At 49.5% G+C, this 26,076-nt stretch overlaps 1 protein-coding gene across 3 annotated transcripts in view; it reads left to right on the forward strand.

The window, feature by feature from the left end:
• SON (SON DNA and RNA binding protein) overlaps positions 1-26,076 on the forward strand; it is a 37,050-nt gene that overhangs the window by 4,792 nt on the left and 6,182 nt on the right. For all 3 annotated transcript variants that reach the window (XM_040056464.2, XM_040056463.2, XM_040056465.2), the window contains exons 3-8: positions 1,961-11,251; positions 12,364-12,524; positions 13,960-14,100; positions 15,346-15,537; positions 19,556-19,666; positions 20,164-20,280. In XM_040056464.2, coding sequence (XP_039912398.1) covers positions 1,961-11,251; positions 12,364-12,524; positions 13,960-14,100; positions 15,346-15,537; positions 19,556-19,666; positions 20,164-20,280 — 10,013 coding nt within the window. The remainder of the gene's footprint in view (positions 1-1,960; positions 11,252-12,363; positions 12,525-13,959; positions 14,101-15,345; positions 15,538-19,555; positions 19,667-20,163; positions 20,281-26,076) is intronic.

Here is a 26,076-nt window from a genome sequence, read left to right on the forward strand (position 1 = left end):
GAAAGGCTGGCAGAGCTGGCATTGTTCAGCTTGGTTGGGGTGACCTCACTGTGGCCTTGCAGGGCCTGAAGTAGCTGCAGGAAACGTGGGGAGAGACAATTTCCAAGGAATGGAGTGACAGGACACAGGGGAGTCAGAAGGGTTTGGGTTGGAAGGGGACCTTGTAGATCATCTCGTTCCAAACCCCTTGATGTGAGCAGGGACACCTTCCACTATCTTGGGTTGTTCCAAGCCCTGTGAAGCCTGATCTTGAAGACTTCCGGGGACGGGACAGTTTCCCTGGGCAAACCTGTCCCAGGGCCTCACGTCTCTCACAGGGGAGAAGTTTTCCTTTATCCTAAGATCTGATCTAACCCTACTCTCCCTCATTTTGAAACCCCTGTCCCTTGTCCTGTCACTCCAGGCTCTTGGCAATAGTCTTCCACCACCTTTATTGTACTTCCAGGTACTGGAAGATCGTAGTTAGGTCACCTAAAGTCTCTTCAGGTTGAACAATGCCAGCTCTGCCAGCCTTTCCTCCCAGCAGAGCTGCTCCATCCCTCTGCTCCTCCTGCTGCCTCCTCTGGGCTCTCTCCAGCAGCTCCACGTCCTCCCTGTGCTCGGAACCCCAGGGCTGGGGCAGCTTTGCAGGTGGGCTCTCACCTGAGGGGACACAATCCCAATGCCTTTCCTGATCCCCATTCTGGGGGCTCAGCCCAGGCACGGGGGGCTCTGGGCTGGGGCAGCTCCAGCTCTCCCAGGCCTGCTCCATCTGCTCCTCCCAGCCTGGATTGATCCTGGGGGTTGTGCTGACTCACGTGCTGCACTTGGCCTTGTTGAACCTCCTGAGATTCCCACAGGGCACTTCTTGAGATTGTCCAGATCCCTCTGGATAGCCCTCTCCTTTAGAAGTGTCACCTGCAAACCGGCCGAGGGTGCACTTGATCCTTCTGTCATTAATGAAGATATTAAGTAACACTGGTTCATTAATGAAGCTATTAAGTAACACTGGTCCTAATACAGACTCCTGGGGGACACCACTGGTCACTGATGTCCATCAGGACTCTGAGCTTTTGATCACTCCGCTCTGGATGTGACCATCCAAACAACTGCTAATGCACCTCACAGTGCACCTGTCAAATTGTTCACTCCAAACTTGACACTTTGCTGCTGTGTCAAATCTTTACAGAAGTCCGGGTAAGTACTCTGTAGCTCTTACACACTGATGTAGTCAGTCCACGCTGATGTAGTCAGTCCACCACAGAAAGTCAGATAGGATTTTCCCTTTGTGAAGCTGTGCTGGTTGTCTCAAATTACATCCCTGTCCTCCATGTGCCTTAGCAGAGCTTGTAGGAGGATCTGTTCCATGATACTCCCAGCAGAGAGGTGAAGCTGCAGGGTGGTAATTCCCAGAATCATCCGCTCTTCCCTTCTTCAAAGGAATAGAATTTCACTGCCAGAGGACAAGGTTAGATCGTGTATCAGGAGGAGATTCTTCCCCATTAGAGTGAGGAGGCCTTGGCTCAAGTTGCTCAGGGCAGCTGTGGCTGCCCCTGGATCCCTGGCAGTGCCCAAGGCCAGGTTGGACTCTGGGGCTTGGAGCAGCCTGGGGCAGTGGGAGGTGTCCCTGCCATGGCAGGGGATGGAACACAATGAGCTTTCAGGTCCATCCCAGCCCAAACCATTCCATGACTATGATGCTACTTGGAAAGAGCTGTGTTCCCACTAGACCTCTGTCCTGACTAACGAGATTGGGGAAATTTTTTGAAAGTAGTGTTGTTTTATTACTTAAAGGAGCTCTGAGAGGAAGGAAAGAGAGCTGGAAAAGGGAGTGTGTGCTGTGTATGTGTGGTAGTAGTGAATAGGGCATGGTTTGCAAGTTTGTTTTCTACCTCTGTCCGTGTACTTCACAACTACTTGGAAAGAATTTCTTAAATGCTGTCTTATAAATGTTTACAAGGTAAATGTCATTTTTTTCTAGATGTAGACAAAAATACTGTGAAAAATAGTACTCAGTCTACAAAAAGGAGCTCTACTGGTGAAGATGAAATTCCTAGGAAAAAAGCAAAGAAAAACAAGAAGCACAAAAGCAAGAAGAAGAAGAAAAAGAAGAAGAAAAGGAAGAAAGAGAAAAAGCATAAAAAGCAACCAAAGGAATCCAAGTTGAGTGCACCTGCAGGCGTGCAGCCAGCTCCTCATTTGATGCCAGAGCAGTCCAGCTCCCAACTGAATGTACAGCATGGAGTGTTTGCAGATGCAAACCTGGCTGGCCAGGTGCAGCCAGAACTGTGCTCAAAACCAACCGAGGGGCTTGATAATCAAGCTTTAGGACTCGTTTCCCATTCAGTGACTGATTCTCAGCAATCTACAGAAAATCTTGGAAGTGGGGAGGGGACTTTGTGTGCAACAAATCCTCCATTCAATTTAGAAAGCATCCAGTCTAATATCCCAGAAAATACTAGTCTAGATCAAACTAGAATTTGCACTAGCGAAGAACAAATTCAGCAGTCCCATGAAAATATTTATCCTGTAGCTGTTAATGCCAGTGTTGTTGATACTGGAAATTATACTTGGTCCAGCATCCCATCTGGAATTGCCAGTAAATCTGAGATTCAAAAAGATCCAGTAGAATCACTAAGAGGTACAGAAGTCACACTGAAATCTCAAGGCATTGGGGAAATAAAAGCTTCAGATGCAGCTCTTGAGCCTGAGACCATGGAGGTGCTGACTTATTCAGAAGCATCTTATCAGTCTGTGTCTCAGAGGGCAGCACAGGGGTTGGAAACAGCTTCAGAATGCGTGTCCTTGGCAAGTGGTGTGACAACAACTACACCTGCAAATTGGGCTCATCCAAGTGCTGTGACTGTAGCTCACGTGGCTGTGGCTGGGCAAGAAGTGAAAATTCCAGAAACAACTGAAAAATCTGTGCACATGGAAAATGTGAGAAGTGTGGAGAGATATTCAGAACTGGGGGGCGTGAGCAGAACTTTGGAGTCATCCCTGCAACCCTCAGTTATATCTGGGAGTGTGAGCGTGACACAGGGCAGCCCCGTGGAGGCTTGCAGTGTTCTGAAAGCAGATGTACCTTTGCAGCATCCTTTGACAGTATCTGCAGCCACCCCTGTGGAAATGCACGTGGAAATGCAAAGTGCCAAAACACCTCCAGGACCAGGAGCTGTTGGAAAAATGAAGGCTATGGAACCAGCCATGGGAACTGTGAAAGCTTTGGAAACAGCCATGGAACCTGTGGGTGTTGTAGCAAAAGATGTCACAGCAGCTCATGAAAGTCTGCAAGGCAAAAATGTGGAAAGTACCACCAGTTCTGCAACAGCGCTGGGTGCATCAGGAATGTTCCACCTACATGGAGTCTTGACAGAAACAAGGAGTGTGGACAGAACCCAGGGATCTGCACTTTCAGCAGGATTGACAGGTGTGAATGTGGTTGCAGAGGCAAAAGGATTAAGGGCGACTTCAGAACCCACCCCAGTTGTACAGACCTTCGTTCCCCAAGCAGCTTCAGAAGTCCAGATGGCAGAGGGTTTTAGAAGTCCACGAGCAAAAGATTCAGAAGGTACGTCATTGCTGAGAGAATCAAGACCTGAGGGTGAATCACACGTAAGAGGTTTGGCACCTGCCCTGCCTTTGCAGAAGGAAAACACACAAGGTCCAGGAGGAGACCTGAGACCAGTGGCTGTGGTGGAAGCAAAAACTTTTGCAACAGCTTCAGTGTCCTTGCAGGTGGAAGGTGTGAAAGCTTCAGAAGAAGCTATGCATTGTGGGACTGTTGCAAGTCCAAGACTTCCTGCCTTAGAAAGGACTCCTGAACCTATGGTTGCATGTGAAAGCGTGGAACCAGTTAGAGCGGCTGAGGCGTCGGCAGGGGTGATGCCATGGCAAGCCACAGCAGAGAGAGAACCCCTCTGTGCAAGCCAAACAGAGAGTTCCGTCATCGCACAGGCACAGGTCACGACACACACAGGAACCTCACAAACTGAGGTGCTGAGGGAGAGAAAGGATTCAGAACACGCTCCGGAAGCAGAGACAAGGAGCAGAGAAGCAATCCTAGAACCTGTGCAAACTTCAGAAATCAGTTCAAAATCTATTCAGGAGCAAATAGTAGGTCATTCAGCAGCAGTATTGGAGTCTTTGCCTAGAGTGGAAGAAAACAGTATGACATCAGGAGTACCAGCAGAATTGACGGATGTGCAAACTCAGGGATCTGCTGTAGAACGTGAAATTGCAGCAAGGAGGACCAGCACACAAATAAATGAGCCCTCAGAAATGGAGAAAGCAAAGTGTCTGGAGCCAACATCAGAAGCTGGAGGAGTGAGGTGGTTGGAGAGCACAAAAGAGTCTGCAGCAGTAGAGGTGAAAGGTTCTGGAACAGGTGAAGAGCTTGAGGTACCCATGGGTGATGCTTCAGCAGCTGTTCCAGAATACTTGCACGCTGAAAAGCAACAAGAGCTTCAGGTTGTTCTAGAAGCAAAAACTGCTGCAGAATGGAAGAGTTCTGAAGAGGCTCCAGAAATCTTGGGTGCTTCTGAAATAAAACCTGCTGAAGCAGTTCCAAAACCAGGGGATGTAAAAGGCCTGGAAACCACACTGGAACGTGAAGTGACAGCCGAGGTACATTATGCAGAAGGAGTACAGAGTCAACAGGTGGAGGATATGGTGATTGAGAAGGAAGATGTGGAGCAGGCTCAAACATCTGAGCCTTTGGCAGCAGAAACAGTTTTTAGTTCTTCACATGCTACAGAGGAAGAAGTTGCAGCAGGGACTTCTGTAGCAGAAACACAAGATTTGGAAACAGCTCCTCGAACTGATGTAGAGCGAAAAGAAGCAGAAGCAGCAGTAGGGTTGGAGGCAGAGACAAAAGATTTGGAAGCAGCTCCAGTACCTGATACTGATGCAGAAGCAGGTCCAGAACCTATAGAGGAAGGCCAGCTGGAAGACACTCCAGAAGCTGAGGATGTCAAAGAAGCAACTCCAGAAGAGGACTCAGAGAAAAGAGACTCAGAAACATCTGATGTACAACCTGATGTGGCGGCACGAATGAAGGAGACTCTTATGAGGCTTGAGAATGTAATTGAAAAAAGTAGTCATAGAACCAGTGAGAAAAAACATGATTCAAAGAAACAGAAAAGAAGCCGTTCCAAGTCTCAGTCCAGGTCTAGGAAGCGGAAGAAAAAATCAAGGTCACGTTCTACTTCCAGGCGCTTGACCTCTAAAAGAGCACGTTCTAGGAGCAGAAACTATTCAGTTTCCAGAAAAAAGCATTCCAAATCTAGGTCCCGATCTGTGGAGAAGAGAGAGAGAAGGGTGTCTTCCAGGCGGTCCAGGCGCAGACGTTCTAGGTCATCTGACCGGTACAGGTCTAAATCCAGATCAGCAGAAAAGAGATTGTCCAGACGGAGACGTTCCAGGTCTTCTGACCACTACAGGTCTAAATCCAGGTCTGTGGAGAAGCGACTGTCCTCCCGAAGGTCTAGACGCAGACGTTCCAGGTCATCAGACCACTACAGATCCAAGTCCAGGTCAGCGGAAAAGCGGCTGTCCTCCCGAAGGTCCGGGCGCAGACGTTCCAGGTCTTCTGACCGCTACAGATCCAAGTCCAGGTCAGCAGATAAGCGATTGTCCTCCCGAAGGTCCGGGCGCAGACGTTCCAGGTCGTCTGATCGCTACAGATCCAAGTCCAGGTCAGCAGAGAAGCGATTGTCGTCCCGAAGGTCCGGGCGCAGACGTTCCAGGTCATCTGATCGCTACAGATCCAAGTCCAGGTCAGCGGAGAAGCGATTGTCCTCCCGAAGGTCCGGGCGCAGACGTTCCAGGTCGTCCGACCGCTACAGGTCTAAGTCACGGTCAGTGGAAAAGAGATTGTCCTCCTGGCGATCCCGCCGCAGACATTCCAGGTCCTCTGACCGTTCAAAATCTAGATCCAGGTCTTCAGAAAAGGGAGGAGGCAAAGAATACTCCTGGAGGTTCAGACATCGGTCTGGTTCCTCTGATCGTTCAAAATCCAGGTCAAGATCTGTTGAGAAAAGAGGTCGGAAGGCATCTGTACGGAGGTCCAAACGTCAGCGCTCAAAGTCCTCAGATCGCTACAAGTCTCGGTCCAGGTCAGTAGAAAAAAGAGATCGAAAGCAATCATCGCGGAAGTCTAAACGTCAGCGCTCCAAGTCCTCTGACCGGTACAAGTCTAGATCCAAATCAGTGGAAAAAAAGAAGGAATCCTCACGAAAATCCAAACGTCGACGCTCAAAGTCTTCTGAACGTTACAAGTCTAGATCTAGGTCTGTCGAAAAAAAGCGCAAGGAGTCTTCAAAAAAATCCAAACGGAAACGTTCCAAGTCCTCTGACAGCGTTAAGTCAAGGTCCAAATCTGTAGAAAAAAAAGATAAATTATCCTCAGCAAAGTCCAGCAGCAAGCACGTGGAGTCTTCTGAACTTCAGGAGTCAGCCAAAGGTCTTGATAAAGATGTTCCTCAATCTTCTTTTGGAAGTGAAGATAAATCCTCTAATGGTCCTACATCAGCTGCTTTGTCTGATGAAGGAGTAAATGGCCCAGTGCTGCCACCATCATTTGGAGGTGGATTTTCCAAAACTTCAGAGAACCTTGAGGAAAGCTCCTCGTCTGCTGAAAAAGCGGATCTGCAGCATTCTGCCACATCTGAATTTGATGCCTCCGAAACCCCAGATGACCAGGAATTGAGATCCACATCTGTGGAAAAAACACAGGATTCAGAGCTGCCTGTAACATCTGAAAATGGATCAACTGAAAAAGCAGCAGCTCTGGAGTCTTCACTGCTGCCTGAACTTCCATACTCCACATCCAAATCAAGATCCTCATCTGTTGAAAAAAGGGGAGATCTAGAAACTTCTTCAGTAGCAGAATTCCATCTCTCTGCATCCCGTGAAGATGAGTCTCGAACTGCACCTCTCAAAGAAGTAGAAGGTCCAGAGCTTCCTCCAGGACTGAAAAGAGACATGGAAGTTCAGTCATCTTCTCGCCTGTCTGAAGATGGGGTCTCCAACTTGTCTGATGGTCACGAATCACGGCATATCCCTGAACATGAGCCTTCCCAGCTGGCTGACAGCCCTGGAGCAGTGGAAGCTCAGAGGCCTTTCCTGCCACCTGAAATGATCCGCCCTGTCATCCCTGATGGCTATGAGTCAGGCCAGATGCAGGAGCCTTCTCTGGCTTCTGACAGTGGACGCTTCATGTCTCCTGATGGACATGGATCAGGATCCAGCTTTGCTGCACCAATAGAGGAGCATCCATTGTCTGCAGGCGAGTCCTTTAAGTCACCACATGGAAACGAACAAAGATTTTTATCAGTTGAAAAAGTCAAGACTCCAGATGTTTCCCTGACATCTGTGTGTGGTTCTGTTGAGGTGTCTGCTGACCTCATTTCAGTGTCTTCTTTTGAAGTTCATGAGTCCAGATCATCTGTTGACAAAGGTTTAGATGGTCCAACACTTCCACAAGTGCTTGAGGTTGACTGCTCCAGGTCTTCGGAAATGCACGAATCAAGGTACCTAACTGGAAAAATAGACGGTGCAGGATCTTTGGTGATGTCTAAAAGTGGGATCCCCATATGCCACGATGGCCACAAAACAAAGTACAATTCCTTTGAGCAAACAGAGAGTGCAGAGCTGTCGGTGGCATCTGAGCTGCGGTGTTCCATCTTCCCTGAGGGCTATAAATTGACATCTGCTGCAGCTGAAAAAGTGGAGATCCAGAAGCCTCCTCTCTCACTGGAAAGTGGCTTCTCCGTGTCTGCTGATGGTTGTGACTCGGTGAGCACACCTGAAAAACTACAGCCCCCAGTGACGGCTGTGGCATCAGAAGGTGGGATTCTGCTGTTGCCCGACAATCACGAACTGAGGCCCATCCCTGCGGAAAAAGCAGAGGTGCTGAATTCATCTGAACTGAAACACCTGGCATCCCCTGATGGCTACAAGCTGAGATCTGCCTACAGTGAAGAAACACAGGTGCACGAGCCCTTTCTGATACTGGAAGGCAGGTGTTCTGTGGCCTCCGATGGTCATGAGTTGGCATCCACCCCTCTTGAAAGAGCTCAGGAGCCTTCTCAAGTGTCTGAAAATGAGTACACGATAGGACTTGATGGCCCGGAGTTGACATCGACCCCTGCTGAAAAAGCGGAGCTGCGGAAGCTTTATCAGATGCCTGAAGAAAGATGTATGGAGTCCATCGAGGGCCGGGACCTGCGATCACCCTCTGCTGAAAAGACGCAGGTGCAACAGCCTGCTCTGTTGTCTGAAAATGACCATGCCGTGTCCTGGGTAGGCCAGGAGGTGAGTTGCAGCTCTTCTGAGAAGGCAGAGATGCAGGAAGAGGCTGTGGTTCCTGACAGTGCTGTGTCTTCTGGAGATCACAGATTGTCGTCTTTCTTGGCTGGAAGACCAGAAGTGCAGGAGTGTTCTCTGCTGCCTGAAAATGAACATGCTGAGTCTTCTGAGGGCCAGGAGGTGATGGCCAGCCCTGCTGAGAAGGAGGTGCAGGAGCCTTCTCCAACACCTGGCAGTGAATATTCCATCTTCCGTCAAGGCCAAGTACTGCAGTCTGGCCTCACTGAAAGCATAGCAGTACAGGAGCCAGTGCTGGTCCCAGACAACCAATACGCCTCATCTCCCAAGGGGCAGGAGCTGCTCTGTGCTTACACTGAAAAAGCGGAGGTGCAGGAGTGTTCTTTGCTGTCTGAAAACGAGTACGATGCATCCCCCGAAAGGCATCATTTGGGATCCAGTCCTGTTGAGAAGGAAGACTTGGAGGAACATTCTGAAGCATCTGAAAGTGAAAGTTCAATATCCACCGATAGCCAGGAGGTGCAGTCTGCTGTTGCTGGAAAACCAGAGGTACAGGAGTTGTCCTCTGAAGGTGAATGTCCCATGACCCCTGAAGGTCAGGAGCTGCAGTCCAGCCCTGCTGAAAGAGTAGTAGCCAGGGAACCTTCTCTGACATCTGAACATGCTCTGTCACCTGAAGAGTACAGGTCAAGATTGGCACGTGCTGAGAAAACAGAGGGTGTGGATTCTGCTTTGACAGCTGAACATGACCATCTCCTTTTTGAGAGCCAGGAGGTGAGTTTCACCTCTGTTCAGAAAGCAGATGTGCGGGACCATTCTCCAACACCTGAAAATGAACATGGAGCATCCCCTGACGGGCAGGAGTTAACATTTACCACTGTTGGAAGAGTAGACTGTGTTGAACCTTTGGCACTGAATGACAGAGCCTCGATGTCCCCTGATGACAGTGACTTGAAATCCATCCCGGTTGAAAAACTGGATCATGCGATGCCTTCTTTCATGCCTGAAGAGCGCCCGGTGTCTCCTGATAACTGCAGTGTGAGATCGGGCCCTGGTGAAGAAACGGGGGATCTGGAGCGCTCTTCGAGATCTGAGCGTAGATACTCCACATCCTCCTATCAGGAAGGTCATGAGCCAAAGTCTCCCATGGAGGAGGAGGGTCTGGAGTCCTCTGTGACTTCAGAACATAGACGATCCGTGTCTCCTGAGGACCATGACCAGAAATCTATTGCAGATGAAGAAACTGATGACCTGGAGAGGCGTTCCACTTCCCCTGACGAGCACGAGTCAAGATCTAGTGAAGAAGCAGAGGAACTGGAGCAGCCTTTGACAACAGAACGTCGGAGCTCTGAGTCCTCTGATGAGCACGAGTCAAGGTCAACCACTGGAGAAGAGGCAGAGGATGCAGAGACCTCCTTGGCAGCTGAAAGAAGAGACTCCATATCCTCTGACGACCGTGAGTCTGCTGCAGGGGAAGATGTAGAAGATGGGGAGCCCTCGACCACTGAACGTAGACACTCCACATCTTCTGATGACCGTGAGTCGAGGTCTACAGCTGATGAAGAAGCAGAGGATTTGACAGCTGAACATCGCTCTGTGTCTCCTGATGGACGTGAGTCAAGGTCAACCGTTGGTGAGGAAGCAGAGGACCAGGAGCTCTCTTTGACAGCTGAGCGTAGACATTCCACATCTTCAGATGAACAGGAGTCGAGGTCTACTGCTGGTGAAGATGCAGAGGATGTGGAGCCCTCCTCGGCAGCTGAGCAGAGAGATTCCACCTCATCAGATGAGCAAGAGTCGAGGTCTACTGCCGGTGAAGAAGCTGAGGATGTGGAGCCTCTGACAGCTGAACACAGACGTTCCGCATCCCCTGATGGGGCTGAATCGAGGTCTACCACTGCTGAAGAAGAAGGAGAGGATGCAGAGCCCTCCTTGACAGCTGAACAAAGAGAGTCCACATCGTCAGATGAGCATGAGTCGGAGTCTTCCAGTGGTGAAGAGGAGGGAGACGATGCGGAGCCCTCTTTGGCAGATGAGGAAAAGCAGGATTCCATGCCTCTTGAGCAGTCGGAGGAACAGGACTCTTCCTTAGTCCCTGAAAGCAGACGTTCTGAGTCTTCCGAACGTGAAAAATCCAGATCCAAATCTGTCGATAAAGCATCTGACAAAGAGTCCCCGCAGAGATCCGTAAGCAGACACTCAAAGTCTCCTGCTCGCCAGAAGAGTCGATCCACATCCGTAGAAAAACCAGCGGACAAAGAGTCCGTGCGGAGGTACAGACGGAGATGCTCCAGGTCCTCGGCTCACCAGAGGAGCCAGTCGACATCTGTAGAGAAAACCGTAGACAAGGAGTCCTCACGCAGGTCCAGGCGGAGACGCTCCCGGTCCGCTGCTCGCCAGAGGAGCCAGTCCAAATCTGTGGAGAAAGCAGCAGACAAGGAGTCGTCGCGCCGGTCCAGAAGCCGACGCTCCAGGTCCTCCCAGCGCAGGTCCAAGAGATACGACACAGACTCGCGCTCCAGACGGAATCGCTCCAGGTCAGCAACGCGGAGAAGAGCGTCCAGATCTCGGTCCAGCTCGTTGTCACGTTCCAGGCACAGGAGGAGAAGCAGGTCGAGGTCGGCATCACGAAGGCGGCGTTCCTTATCCAGAGACAGGCGCAAGAGGTCGCAGAGGAACAGGTCGAGGTCTACTGACAGAAGGAGGAGAAGATCCGACTCCAGAGACCGTAGGATATCGCTCCGATTGCGGAGCAGGAGCCGGACCCCTCTTCGCCAGAGGCGGTCGCGATCCAGGGGAAGGAGACGGAGCTCCAGCAGATCCCCGATCCGGCTGCGGCGCTCCCGGTCCTCGGGGAGGAGGCGCTACAGCAGATCCCCCGACCGCCGCAGGTCCAGGTCCTCGGACTTCTCCAGCAGATCACCCAAACGTCTTACAGACCTGGGTAAGTGAGTGCTTCGTTGTCACTAGTTCCACGGTGAGGTGGTAGCGGGGGGATTTGCATAGTCTGATTTCAGCTCTGGAGCATTCATGAGGGATTTCTTGGCAGTCACTCCGTGCAGTAGTTTTAGGCAGTAACTTCCAGCAAGAACTTTCACTTTGGAGCGGAATCAACGCTGAGCATTTGAATGAAAGCCTCCTCAGAGCCAGTTTTACCTTGGTTCTAGAGCTCTTGAACAAAAATAGCGAGTTGCAGTCTCCAGGAACCTTCTACATGGCCAAGTAGAGACCGAGTACTTGTATGTAAGAAAATTCAGAATTTCTACTCCTGAGAGCAAAGGTCATTCAGGTGCCAGTTGCAGAGTCCCAGGCTCTGTTGTCAGCTGTTCCAGGACTCTGAATTGCCTCTTTCCCGTGGTAAGAACTTTAAGGAAAGAGAGGCTTGTTTCTGAAAATAATCCTAGACCCATCAGATGGGAAAATAAAATAAAATCTTAGGAGCTGCATCTTTCCTGTGTGCTTGTAGGAAGAGAGGCTGTGCTGTTTCCTTGGGTAGTGAGTTAATAAGGAGAAAGAAGGTTTGAACTGGGAGATGAGCTCTTGTACAGTGTGTGTGAGGAAACCTGTGGTGGACTTGAGGTGCTGAACCTTCCAGTCCTGCCTCACAGTTACCATTGAAGCCTTCCAGTTAGGGAGTTATTTGCAAACTGGCAGAAGGCTTCATTTAATTTAATTTCCTATTTCTATGGTAGGGCTGTCCTTTTTCTCCTTATTAAAGCAAAATACTGTTCTGTTAACAGTTTTGCATCTAATTGTAATTTAAGCAAGAGCACGTTTTACTCAGAGCTTGTTTTTCTGTTTGGTGGTTGTAAGTAGCTTTTGGGCTAGATTCGGGAAGATGAGACTTCCTCCAGAGGTTTGAGAGCTTTTCAGAGACAGATAACGAGGAAACTCTGGACTTTATGTTGTGTAGGAAGGACTCAGTATTGCCAAGACAGGGATGAGTCTGTGAAGTAAGAGACATCAGAACTTGGGAGGGCTGTGAGGATGTTGCAGTTGGAACTGCTGTGCACAAAAATAATAACTTCTCTTTAAAAAAAAACCCAACCTTTTCAGACAAGGCCCAGCTACTTGAAATCGCCAAAGCCAACGCAGCGGCCATGTGCGCCAAGTCCGGCGTGCCCTTACCCCCGAGCCTGATGCCTCTGCTGTCCCAGAAGAAGGATGACAAAGCCAACCAGAAGTCCTCGAGGGACACCCTGAAGGAGCTCACTGAGGTGAGGGAGAACAGCAGCAGCAAGCCTGGAAATGACCACACTGGGGGTTGGTGACCTGTGGGAGGCTGTCACTGAGTGCTGCTGTCACCTGGGAGCTGCCTTGTGTTCAGAATCCCAAAATCCCTGAGGCTGGCAATCCCCCCCAGCCCAGGCAGTGCCAGCCGTGCCCCGTGCCCACCTTGTCCCCAGCCCGGAGCACTGAGTGCCACCTCCAGGTGCCACCTGCAGGGATGGGCACTGCAAAGCTCCCTGGGCAGCCCCTGCCAAGGCCTGAGCACCCTTTTGAGCCCTTATTCTCCACACAGGTTTTTTTTTTTAAGTCATCAAGACTGGTATTTTTAATTCCATTTAAATACATGAAATCAAAGTATTTTGCTTTTCCTTATTTTTAGTTTTGGTTCTGTTCTAATTTTGTACAAATAGGTAGTTGTCCCTGCAGTTCTGTTGGTGAAATTCAAAGCTTTCACTCCTGATTTCTGTTCTAGTGGTGTTAGTTATGCTGTGAGTTGGAAGGAACTTCAAAGCTCAGCCTGTCCACCCCCTGCCGAGGGTAGGAGCACCTTCCTCTGTCCCAGGTTGCTCCAGACCCTGTCCAGGCTGGCCTTGGACTTCCCTCAGAACAGAGAAAATCTGGAATAAAAAAGGGCCTTAATTATTTTTTTTTAATTACATAATGAGTGTGACAGTTCTGAAATCATGTTTATAGAAATAATCTGAGATGAAGCGATGTCCAGGTGCAGAGATAATGTGCAGTTGTCCCTGGGCTGGGGGGAGCAGAAGTACTGACCAGGAGCTGAGGTGGTGCAGGTGCCCTGTGGTGACATCCTGGGTGGTTTTTCACGCACCCTGAACAAGATCCAGCATAGCTTGTGCTGATCTGCAGGCCCCAAATCTGCACTTCCTTTCCAACTTTGGAGATCTGTTGAGTGGTGTTTCTGTTCTTTTGACTCAAAACTGTCCACAGAAGCAGTGCAGGTGGTAGGAAATCAGTAAAGACATTTTAACCATAAAATTCTGGCCTCTCGAGAAGGTCTTTTTTGTCTTTGGTCCTTTTCTTCCTCTCTTTTCATTTCCCCCCGTGGAGGCTCCTCCCAGTTTGACTCTGGTATCCCCATAACACCTCTGTGTTCTAGTCCTGTTGCACACCAGTGTCTTGCATAGCAACACCGCAGTATTCCAGAAGGATCTGAGCTCTTCTGGAGCCGTCGCTTCTGACAAAGTCCCTGCACTGCCAGGGAGCTGAGTCAGTGACCAAGGAAAGGCACGGTGGTGTTGGATAATTTGTGTAAAACATCCAAAGTGCTGTCGCTAAAAGATTTTTCCACCTCCTGGCTTTAGTAAAGAAAACCACTTTTTTGATAGAAACATTCTTTGTGAGTTTGGCTTGAAAGTTCAGGTTTACTTGGAGCTGACATTTCCCTGTTTTATTTTTCAGAAATGCAAGAAGATTGCTCAGAGCACTGATGATGTGATAGTGAACAAGCCTCACGTGTCTGATGAAGAGGAGGAAGAACGTCCTTTCTACAACCATCCTTTTAAGCTGAGCGAACCCAAACCTATTTTCTTCAACTTAAGTGTGAGTGCTACTTATATTTTCAATGCTTTAAATCCTTGGTTCTTTTTAAATCACGAATTTAAATCAGGAATTCTAGAGAAATTTGTCAGGGGTTCATAGTCTTGGTGAAACTGGGAGTATTTTTTTAATCAATTTAAAGAAACGCTCCCGATTCCATCAAGATTAAATTGATAATCGTGGTAAAATTGTGAGCGTTTCTTTAAATGTGTCTGGAAAGCAAATGCTTTGAAGCGTGTGGATTAGAATTTGTGTAAATTTTGTTGAGGTTTTTGGGGGTGGTGGGTGGGGGTTTTTTCAGTTATATTTGGGTTGGGGGGTTGTGCCCATGAAAGTCTGCTCTAATTCTGCAGGATATAAAGCACTAAAAAAGCTTTAATACGCTCAGCAAAAACAGAAATAAAGTTCCTGGTTTGTGTATAAATATATATAACTTGTGGTGTACATAAAATAAGCAGCAGTGCACATTTACATAAGGTGTAACGTAGAAATGGATTTAGATTTTGTATTTTATTGTTAGAAAAGGCTACAAGGAAACTCGAGCAACCTTGGAATTCTTCCAGGCTCTGAGGAGGAGTGTTCTGTAGTGGTTGTGGGCTGCTCTGCATCCTGGTCTTGTTTTTGACCCTTTTAGTTTTGTTCTTTCCACTAAAACCATTCCCATCCATACTCCTAGGAGTTTATCCAGTATTATCCAGTGCTGCCAGCTGTGTTTGCCTCTTGGAAGGGAACCTGGCAGAGATTTCTGCAGGTTTCTAATATAATAACAACACCAAGCAGAACAAGGCCATAGACATCATCTGCTCGGAGACTCAGGCTGCTGCTAAAAATAGGAGCAGAATTAGAAACCCAAATGCTGAGAGCTGCTTTCTCTCCACTCATGGGGAGCTTTTGATCACAGGCAGGCAATGTTTTGCTTCCCAGGATTTTTATCTTGGGGCTTTCCATACAATACACCTGTGTGGCAGGTGGAGGTTGTTCTCCATGTGAATGGGGTCGGTTGGGAGAGCAGGGTCAGGGATTTTGGGTTGCTGAAGTTGTTTTAAGGGGTTTTTCATCTTTGATACCACAATTTGTGGGTCACTTGTGTGTTTTTAGGGCTGTGCCAAAATGATTAATTACAAAGGCTTATTAGTCTGGAGTAAGAATGAGTGTTCCGTCAAAACCAAATCCCAGGCGTTCGCAACAAAACCACCTCCTAGCTCTTGGGCGTTTTCAAGTCTTAACTTCTCCTTTTCTTTCTCTCAGACTCCCAGCATAAAGCCAGCACCACCACCCCAACCAAAAAACCAGGTGATCCTGTCCAAGGAATTCCCTGTTTCCTCTGGGTCTCAGCATAGGAAGAAGGAGGCAGACAGCGTGTACGGAGAGTGGGTTCCCGTGGACAAAAACGGCAAAGACGACGGCAAGGACGATGTTTTCCCCAAGCCGGCCATTGAGGTAAGGAAGGCAAGGACAGCATATCATATAAGAAAAGCAAAACCATCCCCTGGGCAGTCTGCTACCAAATTGCAGCCTGGGAAGGGGAAAAAAAAGAAAGGCACTTCAAAAGGCAGTGCCTAGCATTGCACTAAGCTGAGGAGCTCTGCACGTGGGGATGCTCGCATGGGAAGTGGTGACTTCTTGGGCTCAGCAGAATTTAAACTGTAGCTGGAAGATGAAAAAAAACTTCCCAGATCAGTTTCCTGCGGAGATTTATTAATAATACCTGGAGATTTGCACAGTAATGTATATAGTGTTAATTAAAATTGTCCCACCAGTTTTAGAGCAAGAGCGTCACGCTGGAATGTAATCCATTAAAAATTGTAAGTCGCTTCCTCTGGATGTATTGATTTTTTTTTTTTTTTAGCTTTCCAGTCACTTTTTCTCCCATGACTGTGTTGCACGTGGCCTTCCAAAGGAGAATCTAATTGTATGGCTAAAAAAAAAAAAATAACAAAGCAAGTGTTTTTCTCCTGGAAATTTCTTTCAAAGAACATTTATGGGGGCCTTTGTAATTAAATTAAATTAAATGTAAATTAAATATTTAAGAGAGATGTTAATATTTTTAAGTGGATGTTGCCTCAGTGCACCTGAAGCCTTGTCCTCACACCTTCCAAAGCCCCAAAGCCTCCCCATCAATTTCTGACAAATTTCTGATCTCAGCACTTGGTGCGTTTTGTTTCTCAAGACTTTGCTGATCAGTTCGCTCCCTGAGGCACAGATGGAATTTTCTTCTGGGCCTCTTACAGCACCGAAAGCACAGAGGCTGTAACTTAGCCAGCATTTTCATTGAATCCCTCAGAATTTGATGGTTGGGCACCCAGTTCCTTGTTCCCTCAGCACAGGTGGGAGCTGCACTTTGGGCTCGTGCTCCAGTAAAACCCCGAGATGTTTGTGCAGAATGTCGTTCCCACTTTTCATTGCAGTCAATATATTTTAACATAACTTCCTTTCCTTCCTGTTGTGTGTACCTTTATAAATGCCTGTAACTATGTTGTCTGTTTTTATATTTTGTAAATAAATATTTTTATTTGCCTTTACCTTAACTTGGTTTGTGTTAAGGGTGATTTCAGGGGCGTTTAGCTCGCAGCAGGCTGTTCCATCCTCTGGGGTTTGGGAAGTGCAGGTGCAGGATTGCTGTGTGTTCCTCCAGGGAGTCTGACAGGTAACACAGTGCTTCTCTGCTTCGTTCTTCAGTGTTCAGGAGGACTCTGTGGTGGAAATGGCTCCCTTGGAGCAACGTGAGGCAAGTCAGCTCCCTTGCTGGGGGAGTAGAGAGCTGGGGGTGCTTGCAGCTTCAGGAAGTTTCACCTAGAATTGACCTCCATTCATTGCTGGTGATTTTGCAGTACTGTGACAGTTCTGATGCGAGTCTTCCCATTAAACCCCACACAAGTGGTTTTGTTGCTGTGCTTTAATTCACATATTAATTATGGGCTCAGTCTGGAATGACCCTGCTAATACATTACAGCTCGTTTTCATAAACCCCGATGCCTTAAAGTAGCTTTGGAGGAAGGGATGTTTGGAAGTGTAGAGTTGACGGTTTGGGTTACCCCAGGTGATTTTCGTGCAGAGATGCTGTTGGGATCTAAGGATGGAGCAAAAGCATTCATGGAGCTGCAGAGTGTGTAAAACCTCCTTTTTGTTTGCTTCAGTGTTTGTGATTTGTGGGGGAAAAGTCTTGAGAAAGGGGAACAGCCAGGAGAGCTGTGGGAGAGAACAGCGCCTCACTTCCACGTGTTTTCCTTGACTCAGGAGTAACAACAACTTCTTATACCTCAAGCAGAGATGGTTTTTGTTCTTTTTCAAGATCCAAAGCTGCCATCGAGTGTCTTGACATAACACAGAGCCCTGATGGTCTCCAAAATGGAGAAGTGTTTGGGAATTAACCCGGCAGGGAATGTTGCTAGGCCCCAGTCCGGTAAAGCACTAATAGACCTGTTTAGCATGGGCAGTGGTCCCCTGTGGTTTCATGGACTGCTTCCATGCCTTTGTGTATTGCTGGATTGAAACTTTTGGTGAGTAGAAGAACTTTTTATTTATCTCCTGGACCAGTTTGACAAACAGAAAATCAAAGAATTATTTTAAGTACATGAGAGAAGCTTGTAAACTCTTGTAAACAGCGTGCATTTGAAACAGAGATTTTTACCTCCATGCTGTTGTGTGAGGGGATTGTTAGAGAGTATTTTAATTCTTCTTGTGCCTTTTTTTATGTTCTGTGTGACAAGAAATAAGCACTAAATTCAGTCCATAGACACCTGGGACTTGGGGGATTTTTAGCTCTGTTTTGTTCAGTGCCGGATACCAGCAGTGATCTTCACCTTCGTCCGAAACAACAGCAAAAAAAACCCGTCATAAAATCAGATTTAATAGAACACAAAAGCAAATCCTGTGTTTGATGCCATTGTACATGTTCATATCTGTCTCTTCCTTTCAATATTTACTAAATTCTTGACCGGGTTCCTGGGACAGGGTTTGTGTTTTAACAGTGTTTGTTTTGTTCAGCTGAGTCAATTTTAAAGGAGTTTCAGTTTCTCCTGGTGGCCCTTCAGTACAAAATGTGTGAGAGATTGTGGTGGAGATAGTGACAACAAAAGAGGCAAGGCTTTTACAAAGCAAATGAAAATGAAGTTCAGATTAACCCATGACCTTGATATGTGTGTGTGTGTGCCAGCTGCTGTCTCATCTGAAGAAATTCCATTTGTCTTTGCACCCTCTTCCCTTTCTGCTTTCCAAGCAGAACGAGCCATAAAATGCACATCCTTTGAGGAGCAGAGCATGAGGATTTTATAGAAAGCTGCACACCAGCCAGAATGTGTTACATTTTTACATTTTTAGAGCCCCAAATGTTGTGGATTTCTCTCCCCATGGCTTTGCCCAGAGTGAAGGTTTGCAGTGAGCTCCTTCCTGTATTTTGTGTTTTCACCAGGTCACTCCACAACATCGCTTCAGATTTATTTCTCTGTATGTTTTACTGTAGTTCAGCAGCACAGATGGAGATCGTTTTTTTCCGAAGCAGTGGATTCTATGAACTCACAGCCTGGTTTTACAGAACCCCTGATTCTGGCAAATCCCTCCCAGCCCAGGCAGTGCCAGCCGTGCCCCGTGCCCACCTTGTCCCCAGCCCAGAGCACTGAGTGCCACCTCCAGGTGCCACCTGCAGGGATGGGCACTGCAGAGCTCCCTGGGCAGCCCCTGCCAAGGCCTGAGCCCCCTTTCCATGGGGAAATTCCTGCTGCTGTCCGAGCTGAGCCTCCCCTGGCCCAGGCTGAGGCCGTTCCCTCTGCTCCTGTCCCTGGTCCCTGGGAGCACAGCCCGACCCCCCCGGCTGTCCCCTCCTGTCAGGGGCTTGTGCAGAGCCACAAGGTTCCCCCTGAGCCTCCTTTTCTCCAGGCTCAGCCCTTCCCCAGCTCCCTCAGCCCCTCCTGGGGCTCCAGCCCCTTGCCCATCTTCATTCCCTTCTGGTTTAGGCTGAAGATGAAATTTAGAGACACTAAAGTCAAGATTGTGGAATGCATCTGATTCACACTGGAGTTATTTTATACAGACAAGCTTTAGTGTGACTTTAATACAGTGCTCACGTGAGGAACTCTGCATGATTTTTTAGTTAAATTGCATTTAATTCTGTTGGTTGAGAAGGTCTCATTGAACAGTAAAATGCTTCTCTATTTATTACACACCGGAATTTTTTGTGACAGATAGTTCTTAGAAAATAAGTCACAGGGTATTTTGTGTGTACAGATGATTTTAAATTACCAGGCTGTTACAGTTTAAATTCAGGTTTGTCTTTGTTCAGCAAAGCCCATCTTGTGTGGCTTTAAGTAGAGTCCCAGGATTTCCATCCTGTTTCTTTGTCAAACCACCCCTTCTCTGTGTAACCCCACTTGGCAGCATTGACTCTCCAGCAGCTTTTTCCAGCTCGAGTGGACATTGCTGTGCTCTGCTGTGTTTTTACAAGTGCTCTCTTTCCTCCTAGTGCGTGGACATAACCACAGCCATGAACGACAGAGCCATGGCCCAGAAAAGGCTCAATGAGAACTCCTTTGACCTGGAGGCCATGTGCATGTTGAACCGGGCACAGGAGCAGGTGAGCTGGCGCCTTCCAGCAGCATTTTGGGGAGCTTGAGGAAAATCAACGTCGCCCTTTCGTGGCAGCTGATTTTTCTTTCTTTGGGAATCCGGTTGTGGGCCAGCGTTTCGAAGTTCCTGGTTTTGCACTTCATAACGCTGAGTTTTGATGAGCTCCTGTGTGTGTTGCGTGTTTTCACCCATGTCATTCTGAAACAGAGTTTCAAATTTATTTGTCCTTAAGTTTTATTGTAGTTCAGCAGCACAGATGTCGGTAATTCTTTGCAGACAGTGGATTCGGCAGTTTTGGGGGCGAGGAGGCCCTGGAGTTTAGCTCAGGTTTCGGGGTGACCCTTCAGATGCTCAGATTTTGGGAGCACCTGCTTTTCATCCGAGTGTTGGTGAACGCACCAAATATCAACGCCATCACCTGAAAATTCCTGAGAGACAGAGAGGATTGCCAGGAGCGGTGTGGGGATGTTCATGTTGGTCTAACTCAGGGTTTTGCCGTTGCAGATCGACGCCTGGGCTCAGTCCAACTCCATCCCCGGGCAGTTCACGGGCAGCACCGGAGCACAGATCCTGTCCTCGGACGAGCTCACCAACAGCGGGCCCCAGGCGTGGATTCGAAAGGTAGAAGTGACACAGACACTGCTGTCTCAGCAGCACACTTTACAGCACTCAAGGATTGCAAAATGCAAGACCAAGTGCCTTTTACCCTGTGGCAGAGATGTGCCCAGTGCAGCAGGCTGGGCTCAGTCCCTGTCCCTCGGTGTCCCTGGGGCTGTGACCACCGAGACACGGCCTGCCACTGACAGGACACTGCTGGTGCTGGCAGTGGCTGATCACTCACTGCCTCACTGGGACACAGCAGGCAGGGTTTGTTCCTGCTGCTCTTGAAATCAGCTGCTTTTGGCGTCAGCTTCAGAGAACCAAGTCCCACACTGCCCTGGTGTTCGCCTTGGTTCTGTCTGGTTGCTCCTTTGCCTCTCTCTGGATCACCGGGGTTTTCTGGGAGCCAGAGATGTGGAGGACTAACGCAGGAGTTGCAGTTAATTGGTTGCTCTCACTCTGATACTGTTGAGATCCAGTGCAGTAGTTCCCTCTGGCTGGGGGTTATCACTGGCTGGTTTTGGGGTGTGGTGCGTCCTCCATCCGTGTGTTTTATGCGTTTAGTTCCTCGAGCTGCATCTTTGCCACTGAACACCGATCTGGTGCTCTGTCAGGAAGGAGAACTGAGGAATTCAAGCAACATCCACCTTGCGGGCACAACGAGTAAGGAGTTAAGCTGCTCAGTCTGGCAGGTGCTGCAGTTGAGTGTGTATCAGCTTGGGTTAGGACACCCTCCAAGCTGGGAGGTCACATTTGAGGCTTCGGTGGAATTTTCCGTAAAAGTTGGTGTCAGCTGAACACAGAAGTCTGGAATTGTGTCCTGAAAATAGAAACATTTTTTGCCAGGATTCACTAACTTGTTTTTCCACCTCACATGGCCAAGCAGCGCAGAGAGCCAGGGAACACAGATTTGAGTCACTGGCCAGATGGGAATCTTCTGGGATCTTGTCAGCGTTAATGCAGAATGTGCACGATACAGTCTGATTTTAACAATTGTGAACATCTGAGATTGGAGCAAAAACGCTGCCTTTGAAAGAATCCTTGTTCCTGGCAGAGGGAACTGGAAAGCACAGGGCTGTGTTGGTGAGGAAGGAGCTTTGGGAAGGAGATCAGCAGGGCTGTGAGGGGAGGGTTGTCCCCGCCTGCAGCACCTGGAACGGGTTCCCAAGGGAAAGGGAGCAGCTCTTTCCCAAACCTCCTCGCTGGGCTCTCCTGTGATGGCAGTGACAGGAGGGGCTGCTCACAAGGGTGAAGTGGAAAGGGCCAGGTGTGTTTTCCTGTCCTCCAGCTTCACCTCTGGGATCTGCTTTAAAGCAGCCCAACCAAACTAAAACAACAACCAAAAAAAAAAAACCAAACACAGACCCAACAAAACGCTTCACGGTGAGAAGACGGCGTGAGGAGGCTCCACAGAGGAGCTTGGTCTGTGCTGCGAGGAGCAGAGCAGTGTTTGGAGCATTTTGTTGGATCTGGGCATCAGTGAGGCAGCAGCAGCTCTCCTGCCCTGCCCAGAGCTGGGAATGGGGCTGTGGTTGCAGTGCGGGCTCTGGGGCTGGGCACAGAGGAGGCTCCTGCTGGGAACAGGAGGAGTTGGTGGGTGCGGGAGGCGAGGCCAAAGTCCTCTCCCTGCTCTCAGGTTCCTCCTCTCAGAGGGCCCGCAGCTGCCTGGAAGTGCCCTGGAGCTTCAGGAATGGTGGGGCCTGGGGAAGCCTCACCCAGCTTCATGTGGAGTCCTCCTGTGGCTGCAGCAGGATTTCACAGGAAGGAGTAGGGATGTGGTTCTGAATCCACGTTATCTTTCTCAGGGACAGGAGTGCAAACCACCCATGAAATGCAAAGTACTGGTTGTGTGTTGTTTGGACACCTGAAATTGCGTGGCAGTTCTCAGTTACTGAGTGTAGCACCAAGGAGTCAGGCTTGTGCTCCCTTTTTGGCCAAAAAATTGCATCTTCACGTTAAAAAGAATATTTTTCACTCAGGTCAGGAGTTGGATCCTGATGGGTCACTTCCAGTTCGGGACATTGTGTGTTTCTGTGGTTTTATCTGCAAGCAGGGCTGTGGAGTTTCCTGGGGGATGCTGTGTCTGTGCATTAATGCACTTTTCTGGCTGGGGCTGTTTGCTGATGGCGTTTCCCTTGGGAATTCGCCATGGGAGGAGCTGTGACCATCCAGCACAGGCTGAGCCCGTGGCAGCCGCTTCATTTGTGTCTCAGGAGAGAAGGAATTAGAGCAGTCACAGACACTGGGTGTGACAGAGGTCACCACAACACCAGGGAGGTGGGACAGGAGAGTGACTCCGGAGGGCAGGAGGGGACTGGGGGAATTTGTTTGCTGAGCTCTCTCTTCACTTTGCATTTCGTGGATTTCACCTTTTTTTTGTCCTTTCCCAGTGCTTCTGGAGAGGTAATGTGCACTCAAACCAGACTCTGCCTGGAATCTCAGTTTGGGAATTAGATTCTCCAGGGGTTCATGTGGAGCACTGGGCTGGGGACACTGAGTAAGAGTAAGGTTTATGTTTTCAGTTCCTGGACTAATTTGTGGTGTTTATGTGCAGGGGCCTGAGCAGGGTCCATAAAAGAGCGATGCGGTGCTAGGTATAAAAAATTAATGAGCAGTCTCACCTTTCCCTTTGAAAAAGTGGCTTCTGTTTCAGTATGTCACCATCAGTGTAATCAGTTCACAAATGTGACTCTTTTCTGAAGGTTGCTTCTATTTTTATTCCCTTTTTCCCTCCAAACACACTGTGCTGCTGAAGAAATGTCAGAGCAAGTGGTCAAACATTTTTTGTTTCTCCAAGCAAATTCTGTTGAGGTCTATTTACTCCCCCTTTCCCAGACTCACCACTCGGTTCTGGATTTATCAGCTCAATTCTGGAGCCTGAACTCGCTCCCCAAACCCAGAGTTGTGCTCAGGGGTGGCCCTGGGGAGCTGCTGGGTCACTCACTTGTGCTGATCCCTGGGGTGCAGAAAGTTCTGGAAAGTGCAAGCCTCCCTCCCTCCCTCCCCTTCTTGCAGGCACAGCAGAGCAGAGCTCCTCTAGGGTGAAAAGTAAAGCTGAGCCTCGTGGCTGCCCCTTGCAGCACAGCTGAGCTTCCCTGAGCCAGACCTGCTGTTCTGCTGGCTGCAAGGAGCTTTCCTTGGGAGCCTGGCAAAGCAGAGCAGCTCTGTGCTCACCAGCTGCTGGGTATTGGCATGGAATTCCTCCCTGGGAGGGTGGGCAGGCCCTGGCACAGGGTGCCCAGCGCAGCCCTGGCAGTGCCCAAGGCCAGCTTGGACATTGGAGGTAGTGGAAGGTGTCGCTGCCCGTGGCAGGGGTGGCACTGGGGGGGATCCTTAAGGTCCCTCCTGACCCAAACCAGTCTGGGATTCCACGATTCCATGGTAGGTGAGTTCTCTTGGACTGGCTCCCCCCCAGTCCTCTGCTGTTTTTCCCGGCCATTCCTTTTTCCCTGCTGTTTTCAAAAGCGGTGAGCAGCACCTGCAGGGCTTATGAGGCATCTGCTGGGCTTCTTCAGCAAGGGATTCCTGCTCCTGCCTGTGGCAAGGACTGGGGCTGCTGCTGAAAGAGCCAGAGCATCTTCCAGCTCAGCACCCAACCCAAGTTCCCTTCCTCAGGATCCCTGCAAGGTGCCACAGGGAGCAGATCTCCGTTAGAGCTCCAGGAGCGTTCGGGCAGCGCTCCCAGGGATGCCCAGGCTGGGATTGTTGGGCTGTGCAGGGCCAGGAGCTGGACTTGGATGTTCCTCGTGGGTCCCTTCCCACGCAGGAGATGCTGGGATTTGGTGAGAAATTCTGCTGCCTGGCACAAGTTCTCCCAAAGTGATGCTTGTTCCTGGAACTTGAACTTCACCTTGGAGTTGAGCCTTTAGTCCAGCCCTGTGCTGTACCTGAGCTGCCACCCCCTGCCTTCAAGGCTTTTCTTGTCTTTGCCTCCGAAACTGTTGCTCCAAAGAATCAGCCTGAAGGATCAGCAAGAAAGTTAATTAAAACTGCTCTAAACCCTCTGAAGGAATCAGGTTTTACCTTCTCTTTAAACCGCTGACACGTGAATGTGGCTCTTTAGCGTCTCGGCGTGTTGGCGGAATGGAAGTGGGATTTCACGGAATTTAGAGCTCAAAATGTAAGGAAAAATGTCTCAAATTGTCCTGCAGGTTTCCTCAATGAAGATTAGTGAGTGAAAGAGAAATGCTTTGGTAAATAACGAGCTAGTTCTGACAGCAATAACCAGAAACTTGGAGGTTCTTGGATTCCATCCCCTTTAATTTATGTCTGCAAAGGTCCAGGGCTGCTCTGGAGTTTTTGGGAGCCTCACCCGTGGATGGTTTTTAAAATGAGAAGAATTGTGGCTCTTGCGTCCCTGCTTTTGTGAACATTTCTGTTACTTCTCTGGTTTCCAGTGAGTTCCAAACCCAGCAGCAGTTCCACCCCCACCCATTAAATCATGGGCTGAGGGAAGTTGTTAATAAACTACAAAAAAATACAATGTACAGGTGGCATTAGAGGTTTACATTGTTAAAAAAGCCAAAGCAAAATGCGAGAACCTTTTCCTTGCTGCAGACCTTTGCTTCCTCAGTGACCTGGGAGCAAGTTGGGCTTCTCCTGGCTCCTTACTCACTGGTACCAGAATTCCTCCCTCTAGCCTATTAGTGGGATGCACAAGTATTTCTGTACTCTGGAATTAAATTATTATTATTAATAATAATAATTATTGTTAATAATAATAATAAATTAGTAACTCATTGTTGTCCTGGTTCTGTTGGTCACTCTGAAGAGTCAGCACAAAACTCCTGCTGCAGTTCCTCGCCAGGATCCTGAATTCACCCATGGAAGGGGTGCTTCAACAAACGGCCCTTTGGAACTTACACCTTCCTGTTTCCAGTTTCTGGAGTTTGTTCAGGCTCTGGTAATTCCTCTGTAGGAGCTCAGGGCTCGGGTTTTTGACCAGGACCAGGATATTTTGGTTCTGTCCTGTCCTTGCTCCAGCCCTGAGCCAGGACACGTCCGGGTGTTTGGGAAAGCCGAGTGAGCCCGCAGTGACCTCAGCAGGAGCTTGCGCTGTGTCCTTTGTGAACTGAACACACGCCGTGGTGCTGGAACAGCCGGGGAGCCCGAATCCTGCCCTCCCAGCAGGAGCCAGCCCAGCCCCAGAGCCCGGGGCCGCCTCTCTCACGGGGTGTCCTGGCCGAGCGGGGAGGAGGGAGCGGGAAGCGAGGGAAGGGCTGCGGGCAGCTGTGGGTGCTGCGTCCGAGCCGCGCTCCTCCGGCCGCGTGGATCCGCGTGGATCCGCGCGGGGATCTATCTCCTGGGCGCAGGCAGAGGTCGGGAGCGTTCCTGGCACGGCCTCCAGCGAGGCTCTCCCGTCACCCTCCTGGCGGCCTCCGGCGCGGGGGCCGGCCGCGGCCGCGCGTCGGAAATCCCCGGAACGCGCGCGCTCCGCCCGCGCCTTCGCTACCCGCAACGCGAACCGGGCACCTGGGAGGGCAGGGACGTGTCAGCCCTGCCCGTGCTGAGCTCCAGGGGTGCCCGGGCCGGGATCCTTGGGTCGGAGCCCGTGGCGCCCCCGGCTCCGGCCGCGGCCGTTCCGTGAGCTCCGGCAGAGCCCGAAGGAAGCGGAAGCCCCGAGTGTTGTGTGGAAGCGCCTGGGCAGTGAGGCACCCTGCCCGGGGCCGGGCTCCAGCCGCGTGTGCGGGAAGGCAAGCAAGGTTCTGCTGTGATGGAAATGCTTGACTTGCTTATGGGGTCAGCGGGGGGGCACGAGAGATGATAGTTCACAGAATAACCTGTGAACTTTCACCCCTCTATATGGAAACTTGTTTC

Source organism: Hirundo rustica, chromosome 2 (genome assembly GCF_015227805.2).
Source record: "Hirundo rustica isolate bHirRus1 chromosome 2, bHirRus1.pri.v3, whole genome shotgun sequence".
NCBI classification, from domain to species: domain Eukaryota; kingdom Metazoa; phylum Chordata; class Aves; order Passeriformes; family Hirundinidae; genus Hirundo; species Hirundo rustica.